The sequence below is a fragment of the Patiria miniata genome, unplaced genomic scaffold (genome assembly GCF_015706575.1).
Source record: "Patiria miniata isolate m_02_andy unplaced genomic scaffold, ASM1570657v1 HiC_scaffold_24, whole genome shotgun sequence".
In the NCBI taxonomy this organism is placed as follows: domain Eukaryota; kingdom Metazoa; phylum Echinodermata; class Asteroidea; order Valvatida; family Asterinidae; genus Patiria; species Patiria miniata.
In genome coordinates this window covers 4,327,723-4,355,064 of record NW_024037063.1, presented here as the reverse complement: position 1 = coordinate 4,355,064, position 27,342 = coordinate 4,327,723, and the positions used below count along the sequence as shown (strand labels likewise).

Below are 27,342 nucleotides of genomic sequence, written 5' to 3'. Positions count from 1 at the left end.
GATGGTGTTCATATTTTTTTAATCGTGTAATATAGATTCCTTAGCGTACATTACCACATAGGGCCTAGGCCTACATCCAAGTTTCAAGAAAAATCAGTGAAATTATAAACACAGCTGTAAGAAACTTACTTTTTTAAAGTACTTATATTTTGTCATAGAAAAGATAGGCTAACAACTAAATTCCATGGATACTTCGAGTAAACCATGAAAGCCTTACAAGTCTGATCAGTTCATTGGCAGTTACATAACGAAAGCGCATTAATTATTACAGAATCTGCAAAATAAGGAAACTGGCAGGTTTGTTTTGTTGGGCGTCTCATTTGATTTCTGACTTAAGTCACTTGTTGTTGTTTTTGCTCCATAATTACACATCATCTCTGTCCTTCACTTCCACACAACCCTAAAACCTGCTTTTCAAATCTAAAGACGAATGAAATTTCACATCCGATTTCTACCGCATCCGATTTCTGCCGAGAATCATACACGGCAAACTACTAAGATTACCATTCTGGTCTAGTCTGTTTTGTTAAATATTTCTACACAGCAAAACTTAACGTAGGCCTACATGTTGTTACAGAGTGGGATGAGAATAATGATCAATGCGTCGCTCTGACAGCGAGTTAAAAAAAAGTAAGGCACAATTTTGAATTGTAAATAAGATATAATGTATAACTTTTGAAATACACAACTGTTAACAATGAAACGATATTGACAACTACTTTATTTTGTGATCGTTTATCACTATTCTTGTTTTGTAGGTAATAATTCTAATGTGTGGCATGTGTCTTCGTCTATTGCTCCGCCCCTTTTTTCATTCAAGCCATTCGTGGGCGTAGGCCCGGTTGGTATGTTCACCAGCCTCTGCTACAATTATCGGCGACACGGGTGTGGCTTTCGACGGGATGCCCTTGAGTACTGCGCACAGGATCAAACCAATCAGAAGGGACAAACCTACGGAGCCCCCAACTACCATGAGGGCAATGTGCCACCACTGGAGCCATGTGCTGGGAGGGGTTACGGTCACAACGATGGGGGCGTCTGTTGTCGGGGGTGGGGCGTCTGTCGTCACGGGCGGGGCATCTCTTGTCGTGGGCGGGGCGTCTGTCATCACGGGTGAGGCATCTCCCGTAGCGGGTTGGGGGTTTGACGTCGCAGGTGGGGCGTTTGTCGTCGCGGGCGCCGGCGCCGGCAAAGATTCCGGGACGTACTCCCTGAGCACGGCCTGAACCACGTTGGAGAACTCAGACCAGCGACCAGCGTCGTCAAAGGCGCGCAGGACGAACGCGTACGAGGTCACGTTGACTTCCTCAGGCACGGGTACCATGACCTGCAGGTCTTCCCGACTGCCGAACACCTGAGGCGCCGAGAGGTTTCCTTGGAGCACGTGACTGGAGTTAAGGATCAGATGCGACTCCGGATCCGGGTCGCTCTGCCAGGCAAGAACGGACTCGGCACGGATTACTTCGTACCAAGACGCTGAAAGGTAAACAAAATCGTTCCTGGATCATATTTTTTTCCAGTTACTGTAGAAAGGAAAGGCGTTTCTCTCCGATCTATCATGTCTAATCCATGAGTGGCGATGCCCGCTTATGCTTGTTATTTAATCGCTCTAATTAAGAGTGATGACACAAATATGAATTGCGCCTTTAAAAATAATAACGAGGACTATTCCCGAACTTGGGGAAACTATGCGAGACAAAACATATATAGTGCTAGCAATCACTTAAGGTGTTCAAGCAAACAGACGTCCTCTTTGGCACCCCATTCACCACGAGGCACCTTATTTGATGCATTGCTTGCATATTTGTTACTTAATTGTCATCATAGAAATCTGAACTCTTACAAGCCGTCATCTTAAACTGACTTTGTAAAATAATCACAGCTTAACAGAGAGATCGCTTTAAAACATACCTGCCCCACTATCAAGATCATCTCCGGACGCTGTCCAAGCTAATGATACCGTCTTGTCCAGGAACGAGGTATTCGTGACTCTGAGATCTAGAATGTCTCCTGGAGGGAACAAGTCAGCACCTGGCGAGAAGCCAGGAGGTGTGGCGTCTACACGGCTTGAGCCGCCCGATGTACCACGACTGAACGCCGGGGCAGGTGTGCCTGTTGGCTCCGCTGGTGGTTCACCGGGCGATGGTATCTTCACCCCGCCTGAAGGACGTAGAAGATGAGGATGAGTATGCAGTTGATTGAAAAACCTAACAACTTGGAGACAGTGCTCCAGACAAGTCAATCACAAGCCAATTTAAAGCCGAAACACAAGTCCAATCACAAGTTACATTGAAAGTTGTCACAATGTTAGGTAAAAACAGAAGAAGAACCGGAATGGGACGCCTTTGAAACGGTTATTTTGCACCACCTGTCACGGAAGACTGATTTACTTTGAAAACTTTATGACTTGTGAATGACTTGTATAACTGGCGGCTTTCATTCAGTGAGCCTACATCCCTAAATGGTTATTAAATACCAACATGTAAAATCATTTCTATCCAAGAGGACAATCCCTACGGGCTTTTCTCACTCGTTTCCTTTTTTCCATTATATGTTTGTATTTTATTGTAATCTTTACCGAGGGTAGTCCATTTTAGTTTTAAAGAACTGCTTTCCAAAGGATCCCTCATATTAAAATTACATAAAAATAAAATTAGACAAAAAATTACTAATACAAAACTAGTGGACAAAATTTACACAAAACATACAGTATAAAGTATATTGGAGTCGTCTGAACTTTGAAATTTCATGAATCGTGAACCATTCAACATTTTTACCAAGTAACATTGGGTCTCGGGTCGTACCTATATCAGGCAGATTGAAAGCATCGTCAGGATCCACGATCGGTCGGGATTTGGAGAAGGGATTCGAGTCGATGACGATGGCGTTGCCTTCGTTATTGTCCACGTCAATCGTGACACCATAGTATCCGACGCCAGTCATCTCGGTGAAGTACCTTGAGTACACTCCGTCGTTCTTGGTTACGTCCGCCCCTGGTAGTTAAGACGATCGTTAGTCAAACTTGAGCGAGTCATTAAGTTTTCACATGGAGAGTACCTTTTCCAAAACGTGATATACGCCATTTTGTTACCTTTTAGAATGTTACCGCCTAATTGCCCAAAGTCAGTTTCGATGGCTGTTAGATAAAGTTAAAAACAATATAACAACACTTGGACTGCCTGCAAAAGTAGGCCTACCCCCTCACAAGAAGAGAAAGTTGGGGAGACAATTTTGAGCAACTCTTGAATGCCCTACAGTTCATGCTCGGAGACTGCTGATGTGATCGGCTAGCTCCATCACTCCAACATACAGTATCCATGCAGACTCCATCGGGAATCAGTTCAACATGGTAAATTAACAAATCACGAATGGCAGCCGCAGCTAAATTGCACGGGATTTACATTAAAATGGGTAAATAGCGGCATTTGGAATCGGAAATATTACCTGCGCCATTATCAAGTAGCTGGAGTTTGATAGGTTCGTATCCGGCTTGTGGTCTCTCAATGGTCGCCCAGACATTCGCGTAGATCATAGGTCTGAAGCCCTGGCGAATCTCGGCGTACGCCACCAGCGGCTCGTTTTGCTCAAAGGCTGTGGTGGAGCCGCTCAGCTCTGACGTCACGATGATGGGTTCTACGTCATTACTTGCTGGGTACGAATAGATGGTGACCACAACATCCTGACTCTGGGTACCATTGTTCCAAACTTTAAATTTCCAGGAACCAGCCTGTGGGTATCAAATCGGTAACAAAGATGACAAAATGGAGCCGGGAACAAGTACTTGACATGAGTGGGGGTCGTTCGGTAATTCATTGTTGAATGAAAGTGGGGAAACAGTTATGAAATGAGCTCTGTTTAAACTTCGATGCGGTTAAAAAAAAAATGAAATGCAACAAAACGAATCACAAGTCGCAAGTGCTACTACAGATTGTTATTTAGTTGCAGAATGTTACAATGTACATCAGTATACGGGGATTACGGACAGGTATTTTTTTCACATAATTTCTGCACGTCAAACTTAAAATGACAGATCAGAAGATGAGTGGCGCATGCTCGTTTTACTTCATTTCAACAAGTAAACGAAAGTATCCGGAATCTGATCAGATGCATATCTCCATCATTTAACTATTTCCTACCTCGGCCTGTCCTTTGATCGACACCGTTAAAATTCTGAAGGAGATGTCGACACCATAACCCTCATAGGACCAGTCGATCATACTCCCATTCGGTCGTGTGATGTTCACATCGATTGCTGAAATTGGGCATTGTCGAGAAATGACGACACAGTAAGAAATTAGTATGCACAGTTTGTAAAAAATATATTGTAGCATTTTTCCCTGCGATTCCCTATGCCAATAGTCCCAAAATGTAATAACGTCACCTTTTTTTGTGTTGCATTCTGTAAGCCACGTTGGAGCAAATACAAACATTTTTTGTACCTCAGTAATTCGTAATAAGTCGTAATTCTGACATATCGATCAATTTAAAACTTAGAACTCGTAACAACGTCTACTGAGGATTCTTCAAGAGCCTCTCTACAACTTGTTTAAGAATTTATATCTGCAATTAAATCTTTATAGAATGCATTCAACTTACCAAGGACGTTTTCCGTTTCCCAAGAGAAAACAAACTCAGTGTTTCTACCCAGAGTGCTGTCCAAGAAGATGCTGCTCGTTCTTTCTTCATCACTTTTTAAAGACCAAGAGGTTCCCATCAACTTAAAAAGAAATGTGTTGCAATCTCATTAATAATTGGAAATTCATCTAAATTGGCCACAAAACAAGGTTGTCTCAGCAAAAACAAGAAATGCCATATCACGTTCGTAGTTGGGCAGCTGGGATGCAGGATCTTCTGCCCTGAATTTTGCTGAGACATTCTTATTAACATCTAATTCAAAATGCCACAAGACAACTTCGGGTAGTCAAAAACATATAGATTGAAAGGGAAATAAATATTTTTTATTCCTGAAATTTTGACTAGCCTATACCTGCACTCGTCTTTCAGAATCTAGGACGTCACCCCTCTCCATAGTAGCTGCAAATGCTTCATACAGCGTGTTGGAACCAACCTCGTCCGAGTAGAAGTACGTTTTTCCACCTTAAAGGCAAATTAAGTACAGCTTACTAATTCTTTAAGGCAAAAATAAAACATTACTTTATTTTTTAAAGTGCAGTTCTTTGTATCGACCTAAGTTGCTTTGCAATTGCACTGTATATACCAAACTGTGTTTTTCTTTGTATGAAGCCGAATAGGTCTATAGTGTATTGTAATCTACATCCTAAATAACCTAAATTAATGCGAACAATAATTGCGATCGTTATTATATTCACCTGTTGCTTGGGACAACCCGGGCAAAAGCCCGTCGGCGTTCTGACTGAAGGCAAGCGTGTCCACAATGACCCCTGAACTTATGATGGTGTCCATGATGTCAGCTACGTTCGGTCGAACGTTCTCTTTTCCGTCGGTTATCAGCAGAATGATACCTCCTGCCGGGTCCATGCCGCCTTCGGAGAGCACCTTCGCAACAAAAAAAGATCGCAAGTTAACGCCGACATAAAAAAAGACGTGAAGCAAAAGATTAAACGTTCGTACAGCTCAATGAAAGGTACAAAAACACAGACGATTTCATGTCGGAGCTGTTGACAAGGGTAACGTTTGAAAAACCCAACAGTTTCCCCTGTTGGGTTTATTACCTCTATAGACTTTAAGAGCCCGTCCCCAATAGCCGTGCTTCCACCCGCATCTGGCGGGAGAGATTCCAGCAGTGCCTGGCGGTCGTCATCACTGGTAACCAGCGTCAGGTTCTTCCGTATGATGCCGACATAGTTGAACTCCACGATACCGATGTAGCTGCCCTCCGTGACGATGGAAGAGATATAATTAGCGGAGGAGCTGATCATCTTGTTGAAACGATTTTTCGACTGAAGACCAAAAAATACGTGTCAGGTTTTAAAAAAAATTGTTTATTCGGCATGAGAGCTGGTCTTCAAACATTTATAGAGAACATATTCCCTTTAGGTTTACCCAAAGAAAGTTGACGAAAACTTCACTTGTAAGCTCACCTAACAGTTTTTGTCTGGATTTCACATTAACAGGCATTTCTATTCCTGTGAAGTAATCAGGGAGAGAATTCCGAAGTCACTAGTGAAGTGAAATCGAGGTGGAGGATCAGGATCGCAGATGGCTTACAGTTCTATATCATGTCACCCCGGCTCCGTGCACAAGTACCCCCTCAACGATGAGAAATGGACAGTTGGAGAGACCACTGGGCCGGGGATGGGAGGAAATTCGAACGCACTGCCGGCGACGGCCTCACGCGATGGCGCTATGGTTTTGTGCACATTCAGAATAAAAATTAGTCGTGCGTATTGCGCGACGTACGCGCACGCGGTGTGTCCAGTCCACGGGGCTCTCAAACGCAGCCCAATGAATCCTGCACCCGATTTCATCAAACTCTTCGTAACTTACGAAGCATCGCAGCGCTGCTACGCGTCGTATCTCTACGATGCGTCGCAGCTGCGACGCGTCCTGCGATCCATTTCACTAAACACGTCGTAAGTGCGACGCGTCGTAGGTGTATTTATAGCACAACTCGGTGACTGTTTTATGTCTTTAGTCAGCGTACAGTAAATAGTCGTCTGATATTCAACAAAGAGTCGTCGGATCTCAGCTCAAAATTTGTTAAAACGTAAAACAAAATGGCGGCCGTGCGATGCAATTTTGAAGGAAAACAAGCTCTCATCGGACTGTATAGCTTCTTTGAAATTTCAACTCTAATATTCCGGTCTAATTCATAATTATTCAATGAATTTTCTATTTACAACTTTACACACATTGCCTCGGTATTATGATCTCGTTAATGTAATGTTTGTGGCATAAAACTAGCTTAGAAATGACTCTTCTTATTTTGCGATGACCACTAGACACGTCGTAACTTGCGACGTGTTTTAAGCCGTTGTCAAGGAACTTACGACGCGTTCAACACATCACAACTTTCGTGAAATGGAAGATACGACGCGTCGCGACTTGCGACGTGTTACACGTCGTAACTCGAGTTGCGACGCGTCGCAGGGCTTCGTGAAATCGGGTGCTGACAATTTGCACAACGAACAAGGTTAGTGGTAGTAAACTGGAGAAGCCCATGTTGGGGAATAGCAATAACTCCAGCAACATGACATTAATGGTGGCGAAATTCCATGTAGGCCTGTACATACGGATCTAAGTTAAATGGGGCTAGTTGAAAGATTCGATTAGAACGACTCACCGTCATACTTCCGGATGTGTCCAACAGAAGTACCACGCGAATGTCTTGGTGTTGGACGATCGTTATCTCCGGCATCAAGTCATCTTCGCTTATCTCACGGGGCGGGTTTATGTTATCTGACAGGAATATGTACAAAGAATTGAGACGGGAAAGGTTATACCTCAGGATATGGGTTCGGCAGAAAACAAGTCAACCGTTTACCGGCAAACAAAACACATTTAGGAGTTGCCATTTGCACGTGTCACGTTCACGTATGCTTTAACCATTGATGTGCCTACCATTGATCTCCCTTACTATGGAGATCAACGGTGTCTACTACTTGCGCGCCAACTTGCGCGTGAGCTTGATGCCATCACAAGCTCCGCCCACTAGTGCTTTGACCAATCACTGTCGTGATGAATGTCCGACGTGCGTGCACGCGCGCTGGACGTGTTGTTGGTTGTTGCATGTCGTGCGCAGTTGGCGGCATCTAATGGATGGGTCTATAGTAACTGTGGATCGAGACCTCTAATCACACTTATGGATTACAGTGCCAAGATTTGATGGCCGCTCTTACTTCGAAAGTCCTCGTGATCTCGCAGGACCTCCCAATTGCTCCGACTTGTGCAAAGACGGTTGTGCTTGTTGGGCGCCTCTCGGTTGTGTAGATTGGGCGAGTCTGACGAATCGTTGTCACAGAAATACTTGATCTGCCAAAAAAAAAAACACCAGAAGATAATTAGTCTAGATATTATCCGTGTGGTTGCCCTGGCTAATCATCTCTGATTAACATCCTAGATCCTGCGAGACGAAATCTGATGGCTACGTGCTTCAAGTGGAGTCGAACCCACTCAATGTGGGTCCGTGGTCTTCTTGAAAAAACATTACATTCTTTGTCATGATACTTTTGGTTTGGACAGCTAAAACTTTAAAACGATACAGAAGTTAGAGATGAAATCCAGTCCGGGGACGTAATCAGTATTTCAAAAGCCCCATATTTCAAAGACACGCCCCCAGAGGTCACCTACCGGGCCGAGAGGGTAGCTTGAAAACATGATCGAAGACGAGACTAAGTCTTTATCTTGATTGGCAACGACGTAATACACACATCCTTCCTCGTACCCAATGTCTGGTCCACCGTTACAAGGACGATACATTTGCGATTCCGGGAAGAACTTCAAGGGAAAGGCGTTGTGATCGTAAGAGCACCTGTTTGGATTGAAAGGAAACAATAAGCAACCAACGGTGGTGTATGCATTTGAATGTTAACTGTGGTTTACATTATGTCAAATGAGTTAATTATTTAATACACATGTGTATCCACGTTGGAGACGCAAATCCAGAGTTTACACACAGCAGCAAGGAACCAAGTCAGGACAGAATGTCGCATCCTTAGACATTGTAAAAAATGTTGAAAAGACATGTAACATTTCTAATTCAATTTGTTAGAAAATACTTTGAAGATGCACTCGACTCTCTATAGACTTTGAACACAATCAGAGAAGTGGCGTCTTGATACTACATTCTTTTAACAAGTCGACTTCCGTTTAATGACTTTGATAAACGACATTTCATTTTACATATACATTGACTGACAAGTTGTTTTCCCAAAACGCACGTGGAAATAGACAGATAACAATAGATGTGCACTTGCCAGACTGCAAAACAAGCTCGTTTTAACCGTCATCTGGTATCACCCAAGCTCGTATTAAGCATTTTTTCCCTCATAGTAATATGCACACTTCGGTCGGGACTGGCGAAATATGCGCGTCTTAACCGAATCACGTCTAAACCGTGCTTGTATTAACGAGAGTCGACTGAACTTGGATTGGAGTTTGGTTTTTTTGGCATTTGTTATTTTTTTAAATTTTTTTGTTGTTTCTTTTGTGTCCGTTTCTTGGTACCTGACTCCTTCAAATTGCTGCGTGAGAGGAGAAAAATAGAACTCCTGGTAGTTGTCTGGGTCACCAACAGCATCCGGGTACTCGTCGAATAACCCCCAGCGAAGATGACCCCACTCATGTACGAGCACGCGCCCTGTATTAAACGGAAAATACGCAATTTATAAACTAAGGTGATATAAAAGACCTCTGAAATATTGACCTGTACCTCACGATACGTCGATCAATAAAAACGGCAACTGTGCATTTCTGTTTTAATTTTTTTGGCGATTTTTTTTATAATTTTATATTTAAAACAAAAGTAGCATCAACCTCTACAAATCCACAAAAACAACAAACATAATTATTAACGTATAGAGATAGAAAACCAAGTCACAAACTTTTGAGATAATAAACTTCTATAGTAACTTTTATACAACGCCTGAATAAATCTCCCTCATCTGATTGGTCGGTCATTGATCACGTGTCATTGAATTATTCTTCCCAACCCACGGCCCGGTGGCACAGCAAAAACAAATGTTCTATTCCACTAAAAATAGAAGTTCCATTGCACGGCCACACCTGATAAAAATATTCTTACCATTGCACTCATCAACATTCATTATTTGTATACTAGTTTGCAAACGCTCCATGACACTTTTATCTCCTTAATGAATTAAGGTGTTCTTACCAAGAGGACCGTAATATAGCTCCACTTCCGGATCAGTCAAAAACTCATCCATGAAATGTATATGAACGCCCCGCTGGCCGCATCCCTGATACTGTTTTGTGTACTGCAGCGGCGCCCAGCGCGGATTGGGCGGGGCCACGATGACGTCGGCGTAGTCGAACGTCAAGTTGCCGGGCAACTTGTACTCCGACTTGTGCGTCCATGTTTTGGGCACGATGATGGTGACTTTGTCGAAGTAGGCGCGTTTCCGGGTAGCTTCATAGAGGTACTTGGAACCCTCGTAGAACATGTACTTGAAAAAAGGAGTAATCATTTTTTTAGGACCGACCCCAATTATAATGAATAGAACCGTAGAAGACGAATGCACTTTAAATTTCTATTTTAATGGTACCTCTAATGGTTGGTCCAAGTATAATTCGTTTTTCTATTTTTGGTCATTAGTTTTCTCTGTGTATTATTGGGAAGTCGGGGTAGGTTTGTCTATGCGGGAATTTATTTACTTTTTGTTTGGTTACTGTTACTGGCCGGTCCGGCTTTTATCCGATTTCTCAATATTAAAGTATTTTTAGCTTTGATTGCAGAAAACGTAGGTTTATAATCATATTCTCTGTTTAAATGTCTTTTGTGATTATATAAATTTGTTTCTTTGTGATCACTTACTTTTGCTTGGATACGCCTTTTTGAATAGTACTCAAACAATATTTATAAAGTTTGACTGGCCTTATAAGCTTTTCAATTGCATCTATGTAAAGTTCCTTGAGCGTCTTTTAGGAGGACTTTGGCGCTATTGTTATTGTTATTATTGTTATTATTATTCTTATAAGTATTATTCCTACAAATGTACCATTAGGGAGACACGTTATCGTAATTTCTTCGACAATAGGGAGACACTGGTCATTAGGGAGACATTTTCATGTTTGCCTAAATTCCACAGCCCCCTTTAGAGGCAACATTTTACCGTCGCAATCAGGTTATATTTGTTGCTCGTGGTCTAATTAGTAAAAATACCGAAATTCGTGGGAAAAGGACAAGGGAATATTGGGTTAGGGCACATTTAAGTTTGAAAAATTTTGTGAACAAGTCTATGGAAATGTCTCCCAAATGACCCATTCTTATTATTGCTATAAATTGCCACTTTAAAGAACTCACTCGTTTGATCTTTTTTTTACAAACTTTTTGAATGATAATATTACAGATATATCTGACTGTTTTAATTTCCTTTGGAACGAAAACAAAGTCGACTAGAAAAAAATTAAACTTTGAAGATATGAAACTATGACAACATGGCCGTTTTTGTTTTTTAAATAATTGGCTGTAGACGCAGATTGTCTTTAAAGTTCTTGGGTTTTTTAATGATACGTCACCGGTGGTTTAAATAGCATGTTTAGTCTGGCCGTTTGCCCCAGACCGACCCAGACCATATAAAGATGATGATTTAAAAGTAGGCCAGGTCTGGGGAAAAAAATGGCACAAAAAGGGGATAGGACAAATTGTGGTGGATAGACTTACCTTTATGCGATCAATTAGCTCAACGCTCTCGTTAACATTGCTGTGAATAGCCACCACGATGCCCGTGTAGCTATTGTTCTCTAGTCGGATTGATGATGGCCTGAGCAGGGCGTCTACGTTCGAATAAACCAATACGAGAGTGGCTACAATCAGGCAGGCTCCTTGCAACTTCATAATGAAGATGTTAATTTAGCTCTCAAGAATCGAAACGAGATCCTTGGTTCGTTACGACGACGCCGAAGCACATAAATCTTCAAAGTAGAACAGGATAGCTCACCTTTATACATTGAGACAGATAATGGCGCAGACAACATACGAATGACACTCTTTATACCCAGTCTGAGTTCTAAATTTGGACATTAGATTAGATTTTTTTCGGCTTTTCTGATTGGTTGTGCCATACCACGTGTTCAAATTAAGTATTGCAATAGGTCCGGGATTGAAGAAGAGTACAGTCCACTGATAAAAGTTCGTAGTGTAGTGGCCTTCAATAGGCCATACGACTGAGATCCTGGTTTTTGACAATATGGGTATGGTTAATAAACTAATGCTAAATCCGTTACTGTAAGTAAACAAGAACATTTTGAAGAGGCCACACAATGCTGGGCCATGGGATCATTATCAATTACCAAGTAGCAATTACCTACCGTACGATTGAAAACTAACATATTCACTAAATATTTACCTATCCTACCCCATGCGAAGAATTGATTGTACCATACCTTATGCGAGCCAATGCTGTCATAATCAAAGGAAAATGATAGTGTCGACACAAAAAAAAGATTGTTGGAATGTCAATGATCATCAATTCTATACTGGTTTTCTAAGCTCCCGACAGCAAAGCATATTCAAAGAGTGACCAGCAACCTTTGCACAACAAATTCTGGCTTCCTGCAGTACGACGATTTTAAATTCAGTTTTTAAAACATTTACGTTTAAAAAAAGGTCGTCTGTCCTTGTAAGGGAAACAATTTGAAAAGCCTGTTTTCAAGGCCACATACTCACAATTGTCTCACGATCGTTAAAGACATCCTGAGCATCGACACAATAGGCTTATTAGGCCCCAAAAAAGTCTCCGGTTTCTGGTATGCGCGCGCGTCGCCGTAGCCATGCGCGTCGGCAAAATGAAAAAAGTTTTTTTTCAATGAAAGATGATGTCTCAAAACCGCCAAACTCACTGGTTTGACTGGAATTCTGCTGCTGCACAATTTTAACATGTTTTTAGATTGGGTTATGGTCGAGAATAAGCTTTATATGTGGCCTCTTTGGACTCCCACATATTTGCACGAAGTTTAGTCGGGCACCATTTGCAGTCATCAGCCGACATTTGAAGCAAAAAAATCAGGTAAAAAAAAACAAAAAGCCGCGTCGCCGCAACACTTTTTGGGCAAGCTCCATACCAGAAACCGGAGACTTTTTTGGGGGCCTTACTAGCTATACATAAACATGTCAAAGTTTAAGTAGTTTTTTGATAAGACGCGACGGCATTGTATTTGCACACGCAATTCAGTTGATATCGCTTTGTGGAATCGAACGGGGAATCCCCAGGGCAGCCAATGTGTTAGTCTGGTGCCTTGGCCTGACGATTCCAATACACATATGTAGTAGGTCATAATTAAAAATAAAACATGATGTAAGAATTCAAAGAAAATCCTAACGTCGTCCGAGTGCAATTTTAGGCTTTCAGTTCTGAAACATGCCGGGGATTTCCAATTCTGAAATATGGGATGTAGCATTACTTATACTATGTGGCTAAATTTGAATTTTGGCCATCGCGAGCTTCGACTTAATTTATTTTAACAAACAAAACCAAAACATCGGCATCGACATCAAGCATAATAAGCATTTTATTGCTATTCGCAAGAGTATCGCGAATATCGAGTGACATTTGCTTCAAGTTAACTTCCCGAACGTTAACGAATCAAGCTCGGCAACTTTTGGACATTTTCGGAACCGGGTTGAATTTCTGCTGGTTACGTAATCATTTGGCCACGTGATCATGACACTGGCGGGTATGACCAAACGAAATTTGCGAACTATCCATTTATTTATGGCACATTACAATGGCTTAGTTCTTAGAAAATGGAGGTTTTGTAGTCAAGTTGATTTATTGATTGTCAGTGAAATAAGATAATCAATTACGGATTAACACCTGTCAGAAGAAGTTCGTCAGAGGACTAAACCATACAATAAAACACTAACATTTGACACTGCAAATTATACAACAATTGTGAAAACTGTTCTTTATGGATTTATTTACAGGCCATAAAATGAACAAGTGACAGAATTTAAAGGGTATTTAGAGGCAGGGGATATATTTAATCAGCGTTATTATTTGGGCGAGTTCGAAGTGTGTTGAATTGCTCACAGTGAGCTTCACTGTCGAAAGAAGTCTACAAAAACATTTTTAAGTTTATTTCCTGCGAACCACTGGCGCACATTCATAAGGACGATTGATATATTGCTAAACCAATACGGATAGACAATTATAAAGTGTCTCTCACGCAGCAAAAGAGGTAAAAACAATGAAGCACATGTCCATAAAATGAAGTCTTTGAGTTCTGAAGACTGTTAAGTACTTTAAAAATATCTATGTCATTGGTATGTCAGTACTATACGCCTTCGACACTGAAATTAAAACTCCCTGTTTTAACAGATCAAAGTCGGTTATTATTTTCCCGGACAATTTCAAATCTTGGCTACTATAACCAACTGGTTGGAAGTATGTCAGTCATTTAGAATGCTTATAACAAAATGGGAAACTAAGCACAAGCAACCTTCAAAAACCAAGCAACGTCTTTGATTTTTACATCATCACATCGACAGATTAAAACCCTGGAAATATGAATTGGAAGTCCATTTCTCTAAAGAGGGAGTGACATTAGCTTTGTTACAATTACTGTACATGCAAATCAAAGTAATCTGACGGAAGGATTAACATGGGTCCACAGCATTACATTAGTAGATACACCTTTATTTACTCTTGCGTGGCTACTTATTGAAACAAAGGATTACATAGATGTGTAATCCCTATCATCTTTCATTACCGGCATGTTGGTAACCTTGGATATCTTGTTGGTAGTTGTGTGTTTCTATTTGCGGAAGATTTTTTGTGATAATTGTCTCTAGCTGTGGCCAGTGGTCACCGGACAAGTTGAAAAATTAACGCATTAAACCGATGGTTGTGGTCGCGGGCAGGTTAATAACTCGACCGCCGGGAAACTTGCATGTAAGTACCAATGTTTGTGAAACTTGTCAATAATATTTTTCTGCTTGATTCAAAAAGTTTCAGAATGATTAAATCGGTCGGAAGCTATTTAAAGCTTTTTTGCAATGAGGAATTATAATGTTATAGAAATGTAAAGTGTCCAAACCACAGAAACACGCTTGTGTGAGGTTGAACCAATGCGTTCTTGGGATTCAACTTGACGTGTCACAAACTAACGGAATTCCGTACCACATGTGTCCATAATAATTAATATTCATAACTGTAGACAACACGGTACATAGCACAAGATAGAATCGATGTGCCGTTACGGTGCGATACCTTTCAAGCTGACAATTAATGCAATGCAATGCCTGTTAATGCAATATTTTGCCAACTGCAGTCACTCTTTCAAGTTTCCTCTTCATCGTGTTCTTGTCGTAGCTCGATACGATATATGTTCCATGCCCATGTCAATTACGTACCCGAGCTTGCTAACAGTTATACAGTTTTGGACTTGGGTGAGGTTGTCTTAAAGTTCATCTGAGACCAAAACCTATAAAGAGGTTCCCGTTCGCACTTCACTTTGGCACTGGCTGCAATCTGAGGGTGATCTTGGATTCCAACATACCTATTTACGTCACAAAGGTTTTAAACTTAATCCTCGACTGGCTGAGTCCGGGGACTCATACCATTAATAAGACCTTTAAAACTTTGCTAGAGTTTTCGTAACTATAAAAGTTTGGGGTTTAGCGCTTAGAACAAGTCAAAGCTTAAATTTCTTCAAGTGTTTGAATCATGTGTGCATCATGTCCGGAATTAGACAAGAACAGGACTATAATTATTGCTTTGTAACCTAAAATTGACCCAATCATATTAAAGCAGGTTCGTAGTCTGTGCTCGAGTATCCTTCACAAGTATTAATGAGGATCCTCCGAAGAACTGAATTGTCTCATTGTCGATACATCCTTAACAACAACAATATTCATCGCACCTGTATGGAGAAATGTCAAGTGTACTCGGTGATGTATAGGCCCTATACCTCCGTGGGCTTTGTTTGAAAATCCTTCAATGATATCGCAGATCACGTTAAAACTAACAAGCGAATTGTCATCTGAACAATTGAACAGTCTGACAACATTGCCTATCAAGACATCCTTAACGACACTATTCATCAAATGTGCATGGATAAATGTCAAGTTTACTTTGCGATACACTATGTCGGCCTTTGTTTGAAAAGATGATCTTTGCATGATAGTGCAGATCAGATTAGAAATCTACACCGTCACTAGCTGGACAAATAAACCTACACGCTATCTAAATCCTGTTGGTACACATTAAGGAGCTCGGTAGTATCCGAGGTATTCATCAACAGGTGAATACCATAGAAGACGAAGGGTTCAGCCTACTGAGTTGAGTGGAGAACAAATACAGGTGCAACTACTGTTTTGTGTTGGATTTATTTAGGCCCCACCCCCCCAAAAAGAAATATAAAACATCACCTTTCGCAGCATGATCAATGAAAAAATACAGATCAGGAGAGATATCGTTCGAGATTTTCGTTACGTACTAAGAGAACAATGCCAAAAAGTAATGTAAAAACAAGACGTCTTTTTAATTTCTTTCTAGAACAAAGATGGGTCTTCGCTCGGCCGTAGTAACTGTAGCCATTCTCCTATTGGTCCATTCAAACGTAGACGCCTTGACCAGGCCCTCGTCAATCCGCCTGGAAAACAACGGCTACACGGGTATCGTGGTTGCCATTCACAACAATGTTCCGGAAAATGATGAACTAATTGAGCGTATTAAGGTACGTGTCACCACAACTCCCTAAGCCCACATCACCATCTTTGTATCGTGTTCAAAATCTCATTGATGGATAAATGAAAGGTAAAAACTTTTAAAAAAATTAATTAAAAAAAACACTTCTGTCTCAAAACATCATACTTCAGATCAAGGGCATATCGTTATATTGAAATTATAAACATGAGGGGAAAAAATCAATCAATCACATAGTTTTTGAATTTGAACATTGATGCTCTTTCAATGGTGGAATCCGGCGGCCAGAATCAGAAGCTTCTACTGCGGTGGTGCCACATTCAAGCACATGCTGCATGCACGCGTTCTTGAAGACGAGGCGCGCACCCATTTTGGTATTCCTATTGTTCGAAGGAGCCCAAAGTGCGCCTCTACTACCACCGCAGAAAATGGCTGTCGCCTGAGTCGTTATTTCGTGCCAATATCAGTCCCCTCTTTCATTCACAGTACATGTTCACCGAGGGATCAAAGTACCTCTACGAAGCTACCCGGAAACGCGCCTACTTTGATAAAGTCACCATCCTGGTGCCCAAAACATGGACGCCTAAGCCGGAGTACCAGTTGCCTGGCAACGTGACGTTCGACTACGCCGACGTCATCGTGGCCCCGCCCAATCCGCGCTGGGCACCGCTGCAGTACACGAAGCAGTACCAGGGATGCGGCGAGCAAGGCATCCATATACATTTCTTGGAGTCATTCTTATCTGATCCCAATACGGAACTGTACTACGGCCCTCTTGGTAATACTGATACTGATAATCGTTTGGCGATACCCACTTTGTCGCTATTTCTGACGTGTGCTGACAAACATTATTTAATTATAATTGGAGTGTACTTTGATTCTTGGAGGAGATTTCCACACAATCATATCCAAATGTTTGTGCCATAGGCCTACTTTAAGCAGTGTTATACTTTCTGCTTTTAGAATACATTAATCCCAGAATATCTTTCAAGAAGCTTTTCTATATTACCGATAGTCAAAAATTCTGATTGTCTAAGAACAAGCTCTTGATATACAACTCAGAAATGTCAACTTAATTCCTTTTCGATAAACAGGGCGCATGCTCGTGCACGAGTGGGGTCATCTTCGCTGGGGGTTATTCGACGAGTACCCGGATGCTGTAGGCGATCCCGACAACTACCAGGAGTTCTACTTCTCACCAATCACCAATCAGTTTGAAGGAGTCAGGTTTGGGATATTAAAGTGCCAACAATAGACGTGTTGTTTACAAAGAAACTTTTAAATTAATTATGCTAATGACATCCGTATTCATAATAACAACTTACATATTCATAATGAGTTTATGCAAATGAGAACATCTGTATTCATAAGCAAAGAACGCTATACCTGACTACAAAGCAGAATAAGAATCTTTGTCTTCAACGGTGACATGGTCTTTAAACTTCAAAATTGCACGCTGCAGGTGTTCCTATGACTACAAGGCCGTCCCCCTGATTTTCTTCCCCGACAACTTGTTCTACCGGGAATGCAACGGCGGCCCGGACGTTGGATACGAGGATGGTTGCGTGTATTACGTAATAGTGAATCAGGATGACGTCACATCGTCCATTATGTACGGCACCTATCCTCTAGAACTAGTAAGTATGCTGCTACACTATACACTGTAGTAAATGTAAGTAAATTTCAGTACACATTTAGTACACATATTCAGCCAACATCAACAGATCAAATCCCTCATCATAAACCCAATTAATGGTTTCATTCACTTTACAGATCGCCAATTTTTGTGACGACGATGAAACCAATGAGTCAAACCTGCACAACCGAGAGGCGCCAAACAAACACAATCGCCTTTGCGGACGTCGGAGTAATTGGGAGGTCCTACGAGATCACGTGGACTTCCAAGGTGAGCGCAGTCACGTGCTCACCACCTTTCAAAATTTGTGTCTCCAAAAAGTGTGTTTGCGCCTATACATTGCCACTTCATACATTTGACTTGATGAGAAATGGTTACTTGGAATTAAATTGTATTCCCTCAAGATTATTGAGTGACCTCCACAATTGCTTAATGGAGAAGCCCAGATATCTGTTGTAGCTGATGTATTGAATTGAACCTGAACAGCAGCCACAGCATCAATAGGCCAGCGAAAATAAACGCCCTGCTAAATGGATTGTTAGCAGAACATTACTAGACGTAATTCAGCAACGAAAATAGTAAGATTTCAGGCCAAAAGGCCAATTGACTTTGGTCTGATTCAGCATTTCAAAGGACATACCGTGCCGGCATCTTCCCCCCCATCCGCTAATGTATTTTTCTCGTTTCGTTTCTGGTTTTCTTCTCAGGAGATAAAAACCCACCCCGCAACATGACTGAAGAGGAGCTGGTACCTGAGTTTACCATTGTCCAGCACAAAGACATCCGCGTTGTTCTACTGATGGATACGTCTGGGAGCATGACCGTGAGTAAAGCTTGTAAACTGAAACAACAACCTAAGAATTTGTTTTACAATAAAGGAGATACAACGTCGATCTGTGACCAATAATGAGTGTGATGTCTTACCTGTATTGCAAACAAGGACGTTTGAGTATGTACAGGTATAATAGGGTCCACGATTAGGTCAAGTCCACAGTTTGAAAACAGTGCACAAAACCAAAGAGAGGTCTTCCAAAAAAGTATCAACAAAAGAACAAAAGGAGGTCCACGATTTGAATTTTTTTTACACACGAGGGTTGAGGATGAAACTATCCTAAAAAATATCATATCCGCTGTCAACATTTTCATAAAATCCAATGATTAGAAGTGTGCACTATCGAATCAGTTTCCCTATTAAGCTAATTATGAGCAACCAAGAGCAGCCATTTTGAATGGAATGTCTGGGGTCTCGTTCAAAATATAAAAAAAATACCTCTGTTACTTGTAATTTTCTAAGACGGACAACCGTTTCAGCAAGATGATCAGCTCCTCCGCCAACTACATCTCGTCCATCGTAACGGATGGCAGCTACATCGGCATCGTTGAGTTCAACTATGTCGGCATCATACTCAAGAACCTGACGCTGGTTACCAGTGATGACGACCGCCAGGCACTGCTGGAATCTCTCCCGCCAGATGCGGCTGGAAGCACGGCTATTGGGGACGGGCTCTTAAAGTCAATAGAGGTAATAAAATACATGATAAATTATTGATATCAAGTTTATCAATAGCACTGGAACTAAACTTTCTAGGCTAAGAACATTCAATAAAACGCAGAAATAGGATTACTACATCCCCAAATTCAAAACAGGTAATCGAGTTATTTAGCTCGTCCTGAGTTTTAGGTGCAGATTGGTTCTGTACCACTCGGCACTTCTTATGATAGAGCATTGCAAAACTTTATTGAAAAACTTAATTGAAACATTTACAATTGCATGGGTCATTTAAACGTTGAAAAGGATGGAACGGGAGGGCTATATGATCCCTTCCATTCCTCAGCCCGTTTTAACCTTTACGAATTCCAGTCCGACCCTGTTTAAATAGCTCAGACTAAATAATAAGCAAATCTTCAATGATACCCTGTTTCTTCGCCAATTCCGGTTAAGTTCATGAGCGAAGTCATCTTTTCACATTCAGGTTTTATCCTATGGAGGGAGGAACCCAGCCGGCGGCATCATCTTACTCATATCGGACGGTGATGAAAGGGAGGCGCCCTATATCGATGACGTCATCGATGACGTCACTAGGTCAGGGGTCATCGTGGACAGCCTGGCCTTCACACAGAACGCCGATTCTAAGCTCTTTAAATTGTCAGACGCTACTGGTAAGAAATTTACAAATCGAATACTTCTACTTCAATTGAGAGTATTTCCTCTTTGTTTAAATTATGTATGTGCCTACTTACAACTATACCAAATCTCTACCACGTTCAAACTCATTATATATTTCAGGAGGCAAATCTTTCTTTTACTCGAACGAGCCTGGCTCCAACACGCTCTACGAGGCGTTTGCTTCCACAATGGAACGCGGTGACGTCAGAGATGCCGACAAACGCGTACAGGTTTGTTTCACCCCCATTATTTTATGATCCAATAACTGTAAATGAAAGTTGCATGATATAATTTTAGAATGCATCTCAATGACTTGGGTATTTTCTTTGTATTTTGCAGTATCTTTCTTATAACCTCTTCTTTTTATTCTTCCCATTTTTTGTGAAGCTCTTCGGTACTTCCTGGACACTAGTCGCTAGCGAAACGCGAGAGGGCGGTATCTTCATGGACAACACACTCGGGCGCAAGACCGAGTTCGCATTCTCATGGACAACCACAGACCAGCTTGGTAATAATATGAAATCATTCCCACTACACCCCAACTGTACCAAATATCTATAAAACCCACATCAATTATGTAATTTCCCGACCCTGTGCATTTCCAACCATCTGACAGAATCATTGGATTCTGTCAGATGGTTGGAAATGCACCTGTAGGACTTAAATTTGGAATGCTAATTATGTTTCTACACAGGATTTACATGAAATGTCATGAACTTGCCCTGAAAAATGACATATACCCGATACAGTCCAGCCCTATGAAGCACAATGATAAGTTATGCTGAATGTATAACTGAAACATTTTGAGGGACAACAATGCCTCAGAAATTCTAGCTCAAAGTAGACTAAACGCAAACCAACATATCTACTTATTTTAATACAAATCATTGATATCACTACAAAGCATTCAAGCATATTACGGTGATTAGATTAGAGATTCTTATATTTGTTTCCTGTCAAGCCATCGAGGTTACACTGACGGACCCCAATGGTACCGTCATCAACTCGACGTACGATGGTTATGGCGTGGACGTCACCTTCAGACTGCTCACCATCAAACTCCCCGGCGTCGTGCAGGTAAGATACAAGAGGGATTAATCGTTTAGATTTAAGGCTTAACATTGTGGAGAATATAACTAGGTTGCGGTTTGTGGATGCATCATTTGATGCGAGAACAACTTGTCGAGGAGGAGTATAGTTGTGCTAAGACCCCAAAGTGTTAACTCATCAATTGCGTCGGCATGCTCTGAACGTAATCGCACAACCTCCCTTGAGGAAAATGTGTATGTTGCCGAAATATCGAAAAATGAACGTGCATCTCAAACAAAAGCTCAGATGTGAGATAAACAACAACGGTTGTTATAAACATCAAGAGGAGGTTGAACGTCACCAATGTGTCACCAGTCTATGTGTCCGCTGTTGTACCTGTGCGCATTGTTCGAACTTTTAAAAGATGCTGAAGTGAGGAGAAAAACACTTAATGATTTTTTGAAAATTGAACGGATGTCCTAATTGCTACACCGGCCCGCTTCTGTAAAAGTTCCCTCCGATTCATACATCTTTGCAATATTTCACCGTTCAATCAAACTGTCAGCCTGGTGCCTGGGAGTTCGCTGTTCGGAACCTGGACGACTCCGACGACGAGGAGGTCAGCATCACAATATCCTCGTACCCAGCAAGTGATGACGTAGAGCCCATCATCGTGACGTCAGAGCTGAGCGGCTCCATCACGGCCTTCGAGCGAGGCGAGCCTTTGGTGGCATACGCCGAGCTCCGGCAGGGTTTCAGTCCCATCATCTACGCCAATGTCTACGCCACGATTGAAAGACCGGGAGGCTACGATCCTGTGCAGTTGCAGCTGCTGGATAACGGAGCAGGTATTTCCAACTTCACGCTGCGTATTTTAGCGAGCACGGTAAGATCATGCAGTGGGCACGTTCTCAGTGCGTGATCAGCGTGTGACGGCAGGTTGGTATCCAATCAGCAAATGGCTTGGCGCGTTTGGCGCGCGTTTTGTTGGCGGTGTGGCCTCGGTCTGCAGCTGCATAAACACAAAAGAACTATGGTGTCCTGCATGGCCCACTACAACGACGTTCAACTTGGAACTGACTTGAATCTTGTCTTGAAACACAGGCGTGGATGTGACCAAGAATGACGGGGTCTACTCTCGAACCTTCACCGATTTCACTGGCGTCGGTTTCTACGGCATCAAGATTGACGTGGACAACAACAACGGGAATGCCGTGGTGGTGGACACTGCACCATTCTCCAAGGCTCGACCCATCATCAGCCCAGATAAAGTCTTCGATCTACCCACTATAGGTATGAAATAGACCCTCCTTTAAGTGTTAACATTCAAAAGTACCGCGTGTGATATGGCTTCTTGGAGGAACTGGCTCTGTATCCGTATGTACACGCAAGGGACAAGAAGGCACGTATCACATGCGCGGCCTGCTTCCTGCATGCATTACCAAAATCTAGAACAGGTCGAAAACAAAGACATGTTGCTTGACCAAACTTTTTGTTGTTACATGTATCCAATTTTGTCATTATCTCACCGATCAAACTGTATTTAACATTGGTATGGATCTCAATTCTTAATTAGCGAATCGTATCCTGTTTTAGAGCATTTCAGTGTTCACCATGCAGATAGTAGGACAACGTCACAAAACCATTTGAATAATGTTCTATAGTTAAAAAATTGAGCTTCGTTCAGAAATTAGCCGAAGTTGTGTTTTGGTGAAAATACAGGTGGCTTCGAGATTCCCCTGCCCGGTACACCTCCCGAGGAGCCCAAGGGCCGCTCCGCTCCTTACTTCAGCCGAGGCATTTCCGGGGGTTCCAGCCGTGTTGAGAGCGAACCGCCGGGCTTCACCCCCGGAAGTGATACCTTCCCACCAGGCACTGTGATTGATCTCCGGGTCAGCGCGTCCTCGTTCGAGAATGCGACAGTGACGTTGGCCTGGACCGCGCCTGGTGACGACTTGGACAACGGAGCAGGTTTGCTGTTGAACCTTTTCACTTTATCTAAACAGAATTCGTCATTAGAAAGTCACGAGTGGGTGATATCTGACCCAAGGTGGCGATGTTCATTGTATGTGGCCCTAATTGCAGGTTTAAATTATGAAACGTTTGTGCCTGGTTGTCGGGAACATTATCTTGAACGTCTGGGGGAAAACCTATTCCGTCCACGTTCTAACTGGTTTAGTTTTTGACTATCCACAGCTTCCCGTTACGAAATCGTCAGGGCGACTTCAATCCTAGCCTGGCAGAACGACTCAACCCCCGAGTCGCATTACGTCATCTCCGCTGATGACATCATCCAGGGGAACCTCAGCGAACCTCAGGACTACGGCCAACGGGAAGTCTACGTGATCCAGGTCCCCATCGCAGAGAACGCTACCGTGGCTTCCTACGCGTTCGTGCTCCGCGCGTTCGACGACGCCGGTTTGGTGTCGCGGTTTTCCAACGCAGTGCAGGCCACGCTGCGCGAGTACGTCCCACCGTCCGGACCGTCCAAAGACCCAGAGAAGGAAGGGCTCACCGGAGGTCAGATCGCTATGATTGTGTGCCTCACCGTTGGGGGCGTTCTACTCATTGCTGTGTTGATTGTCGTGGGAGTCAAGTGTGCGAATTCCAAGGAAAAGAAGGTGGACAGTGGAAAGGAAAAGAAAGTGGGAGAGACTGTGGAAGAAGTTGATGGACATGCCAATAACGCATACACTGTCAGCCCTTGAGAATCAAATAAACAATGACACTTGAGTTAACTGTGATTATTGATTTAATTATTGTCATTTATCATTTGCAATACATTTTTCTATAGAATTCCCTTTGGAGACAATAATATTGTGCCTGCTAACGCGTATATTTTGCAATAATTCAAATTACTCCAAATAATTCGTCAACTACACTATTGGTTTGGAAGCCTGTAGAGGTAAATACAAAAACCCATTGCAGTGATTTCTGGCAGGTTTCAAACCATTATCTGTACATGTATTAGTATTAGTTGTATTGGAACATAAGTAAATGTATTAGTTTGTATTAGAACATAATCTAAAAGCCCGGTAATGGAAAATAATTGTATACGTCATTACTAACGTTCATGACTTGAATTTCAAGCAAAACTATGGATAGGCCTATATAAAGAAGCACAAGGCCACATATAAAATTATAGGGTGCGTTGGTTAACATGCTTTATCCGCAGTTGTTAACATAGAAGAATAATAACATATCAGTTAAGTGTCCTGCCCTTTTTTGATGGGAAAACGGAACCTAAAAGTTCCCCAACTTTGTGTCGTTATGTTTGAGTATTGACGAAATGAAATGTTCCCCTTGACACTTCTCTGCCTCCGCAATAAATCCGGTATAATGCTAAACTATTGATGCTAAACTATTTCAAATTAATTGTGTACATTAAGATAGTTTTGTGAATAGAATTATACCTTTTTGAAGTATTTATGAGCAATAAACCCCAATTCACAGACAAGATAAACAGTATAGTTCGCCCACCAGTTTGTGTTTAGTGCTGCCCCCTATATGCACATATATCCATATCTCTTCCCACACTATTCCACAAGTAGAGACAAGACATTATTCCCTTAACGCATTTCGAAGGGGTCGTTAAAAAAATTCATTTCCGAATACCATGAGAAAATTCAATGCATGTACAAGGTTCCTTTGTCAGATCCGAGCTGATAATAATTCCATCAATGTTCTTCCAACGAAGCGTCTGTGAGCAACATTCTGTCAATCAAATCAGCATTTATTGTCATGTCATAAAGATGGCGCACTTCAAAGGTGGCAATAAAGTAATTTGTTGTCAAAAGTACAATAAGTAATTGACTACTAATGCATAATCATACAAATCATTCGTGTAAATCATTTTTCACAAAAGAACATCAATAAATAAATCAAGTTACGACCAATGAAGAAGAAAACCTGAAAAAACCGACGCAAAAGACGTAAACAAAAACAAAAAGCTGCATTGCGTGCCACAGTAGTATGTTATTTGGTGCTCAACATCATATTATTCAAGAATAAACCTTATCTGACAATAATCATGCCAGAGATGACCCACATCAAACATCAAATGCTATTACAAACAAGTTTGTGTTCAGTCTACACGTTTGGTATTTAAATTAATCACCCCTTGTGCTTCACTGCTAAAGTGCCGCACCAACATAAAGTATTGTGTAGGGCCGGGTCGCACACAACGGTGCAAAGTTCCGGTTCAAAGTTAGCCTCGCCGTACGTTTTAACTCTTCTAACACTTTTTGGGCCACAAAGGTATCTGAAATCGCGGTGATATTGTGCAGCTACTTCGGTTTCTTTTCATCATAAAGTTAAACCATCTCCCCAGAGACCCACAAAAATAAGACGTGGAGACGACTCAGTAAACCAGCAGCAGACGAACGGTGTAGATAAAAGGAGTGTCGTGCCCTCAAAAAGTTTAGAATGGATGGAATAAATCTTCCAAAGCTGTCACTTGTTTTCATATGCTGTTTGGTTGCCTTTACAGCGGCGTCAGGAATTGACGACGGTAAGTCTGTGCTGTCCCTGAGCAGAGTTCATGTAGCAGGATACATTGAAGAACACCTGAAATGTTTGTATCAGTCCAATCCGTTGTGCAGCAGCTGTTACGTTCCCTGATACCGTTTTCGGGATTTGTCTGTACCAATATCCGTAGGTTTTTGTTATTTTGACGAACCTTGTTTGTTAAGTAAGGTTTGCTGACATTTCAACGGATAGTTGAATTCAAAACAATAGCAGAATTAGGTGTAAATGATTGCTTGACTTTAGACTTAACGGAGGTAATGACTTGGAATGACTTGGTCTCAACTGCACTATGAACTCTTTCGCTTTCAGAACAACCAGACGATCGCTTGCCTCCTCTCTTGGCCCGCCTCATGCCTCGTGATGCCGACTCCATGCAACAGATCGAAGCAACAACCGACAATCAGATACCAACCCCAGCAGTAACCCAGCCTCCGTACATAGTGCAAAGCCTGACAGAAGCCATCACCTTAGCGGTCATCAGCGGCATCTGCGGGCCGTCTCTCTTCGCGCTCATCGGCTGCGGGATTCGTCAGATCCGCACGACCTGGGACGACCCGTTCGCCGGCGGGGAGAGACCCGTGGACGAAGCCGCCGAGCGCCGCAAGCGCAAGAAGCAACAGCAGCAGCAGGAACAGCTAGGGGACGACGATGAAGCCGAGCACGCCAACAACAACTACCGGCCTGCCAAGACCGTGACCAACAACGTGGACCCCCTGCTCCTGGACCGCATAACCACTCTGGACCTGGACAACATCCGCGCCAAGCCACTGCCCACCGCAAAGTACAGCAACACCGAGAAGAACCTGGCCGGTAGGGTGAACGTAGGATACAGCAAAACGGCAGAGGATATCCTGTGAATGGAACCTTAACGACCCAAGCTTGGCAACTCATCCGGACTGTGATAATCAACTATTTTGGCCCTTAGGTGTTTAAAAACAGGCTGTCACTGGCAATCTTTAGGTACTTAATACAAGGTTTATAAAAAGGCAATAAAAAAATAATGGGTTAATATGTTAAACCTATATGAACTTGAACACTGTCAAAGGGCTCCATCTCAAAGGGTATTTCGTAAGTTTTTCATTGATACCTTATTTCCATCTCAATTGTCTGCAGTCACAAATAACTGAACACCATCGATTTCAAATAACAGGGGAAAAAATACACTTTTCCCCCAGGTTTGCTGAAAAAAATGGTGAATTACTCTCTAAATTCCAAAGAGTGAAATTAGGGACTAGACGTTTTAGAGTGAAAATCACTCTCATTTTCGATTGACATAGTCTGAAAAATTAACCACTTCAGTCGAAGCTCGAGCGAAACCTCGATCTTTACGATTGAAGAAATTTCACTCTAAAACGTCTAGTCCCTAGTTTCCGACTGTGGGAGTGAATCTTCACTCGAATGGAGAGAGTTTTCACTCTTTGAAATTTAGAGAGTAAGCTGTCAGAAGAATGCACTGAAGATGTTGCTGCACTGACCAAGTTCATAACTTTTAGACATTAGGCATACCTCATTCTTTCGGATTACCTTTTGATATACCCTGTATACCAAGGACTTACAAGAGTTTAGTTTTTCAAGTGAAGCCTTTTGATTCAATAAGACGATACAATGCGACGAGCGAATAGATCGTTACTGTGGTATGTCACTTCCTGTTGAGGTCTCAAGCCCATCCTTAGCTA

The 27,342-nt window shown here is 42.1% G+C and overlaps 3 protein-coding genes across 4 annotated transcripts; 2 read left to right on the top strand and 1 right to left on the bottom strand.

Annotated features, from left to right (window-relative positions):
* Positions 1-19,291, bottom strand: LOC119732189 (calcium-activated chloride channel regulator 1-like). Of its 2 annotated transcripts, none has more exons than XM_038205613.1 (15): positions 19,214-19,291; positions 9,815-10,106; positions 9,148-9,280; positions 8,272-8,452; positions 7,821-7,953; positions 7,265-7,380; positions 5,694-5,921; positions 5,331-5,517; positions 4,988-5,097; positions 4,597-4,717; positions 4,137-4,252; positions 3,445-3,727; positions 2,805-2,993; positions 1,912-2,160; positions 1-1,476 (listed from the first exon to the last, which is right to left on the bottom strand). In XM_038205613.1, the coding sequence occupies exons 2-15, from the start codon at positions 10,101-10,103 to the stop codon at positions 812-814; spliced, it is 3,000 nt and encodes a 999-aa protein (XP_038061541.1). In that variant the 5' UTR covers positions 10,104-10,106; positions 19,214-19,291; the 3' UTR covers positions 1-811. The 2 variants fall into 2 exon arrangements, with proteins under 2 accessions (XP_038061541.1, XP_038061540.1); XM_038205612.1 differs by lacking the exon at positions 19,214-19,291 and adding an exon at positions 11,324-12,363.
* LOC119732190 (calcium-activated chloride channel regulator 1-like) lies at positions 14,448-24,604 on the top strand. Its single transcript, XM_038205614.1, has 16 exons — positions 14,448-14,552; positions 16,158-16,338; positions 16,794-17,085; positions 17,402-17,534; positions 17,770-17,944; positions 18,081-18,213; positions 18,651-18,766; positions 19,238-19,465; positions 19,917-20,103; positions 20,231-20,340; positions 20,498-20,618; positions 21,072-21,187; positions 21,705-21,987; positions 22,244-22,432; positions 22,862-23,110; positions 23,336-24,604. The coding sequence occupies exons 2-16, from the start codon at positions 16,165-16,167 to the stop codon at positions 23,845-23,847; spliced, it is 3,018 nt and encodes a 1,005-aa protein (XP_038061542.1). The 5' UTR covers positions 14,448-14,552; positions 16,158-16,164; the 3' UTR covers positions 23,848-24,604.
* A 667-nt stretch (positions 24,605-25,271) lies between these two features.
* Positions 25,272-26,890, top strand: LOC119732066. Its single transcript, XM_038205436.1, has 2 exons — positions 25,272-25,649; positions 25,976-26,890. The coding sequence occupies exons 1-2, from the start codon at positions 25,565-25,567 to the stop codon at positions 26,521-26,523; spliced, it is 633 nt and encodes a 210-aa protein (XP_038061364.1). The 5' UTR covers positions 25,272-25,564; the 3' UTR covers positions 26,524-26,890.
* The last annotated feature ends 452 nt before the right edge of the window (positions 26,891-27,342 follow it).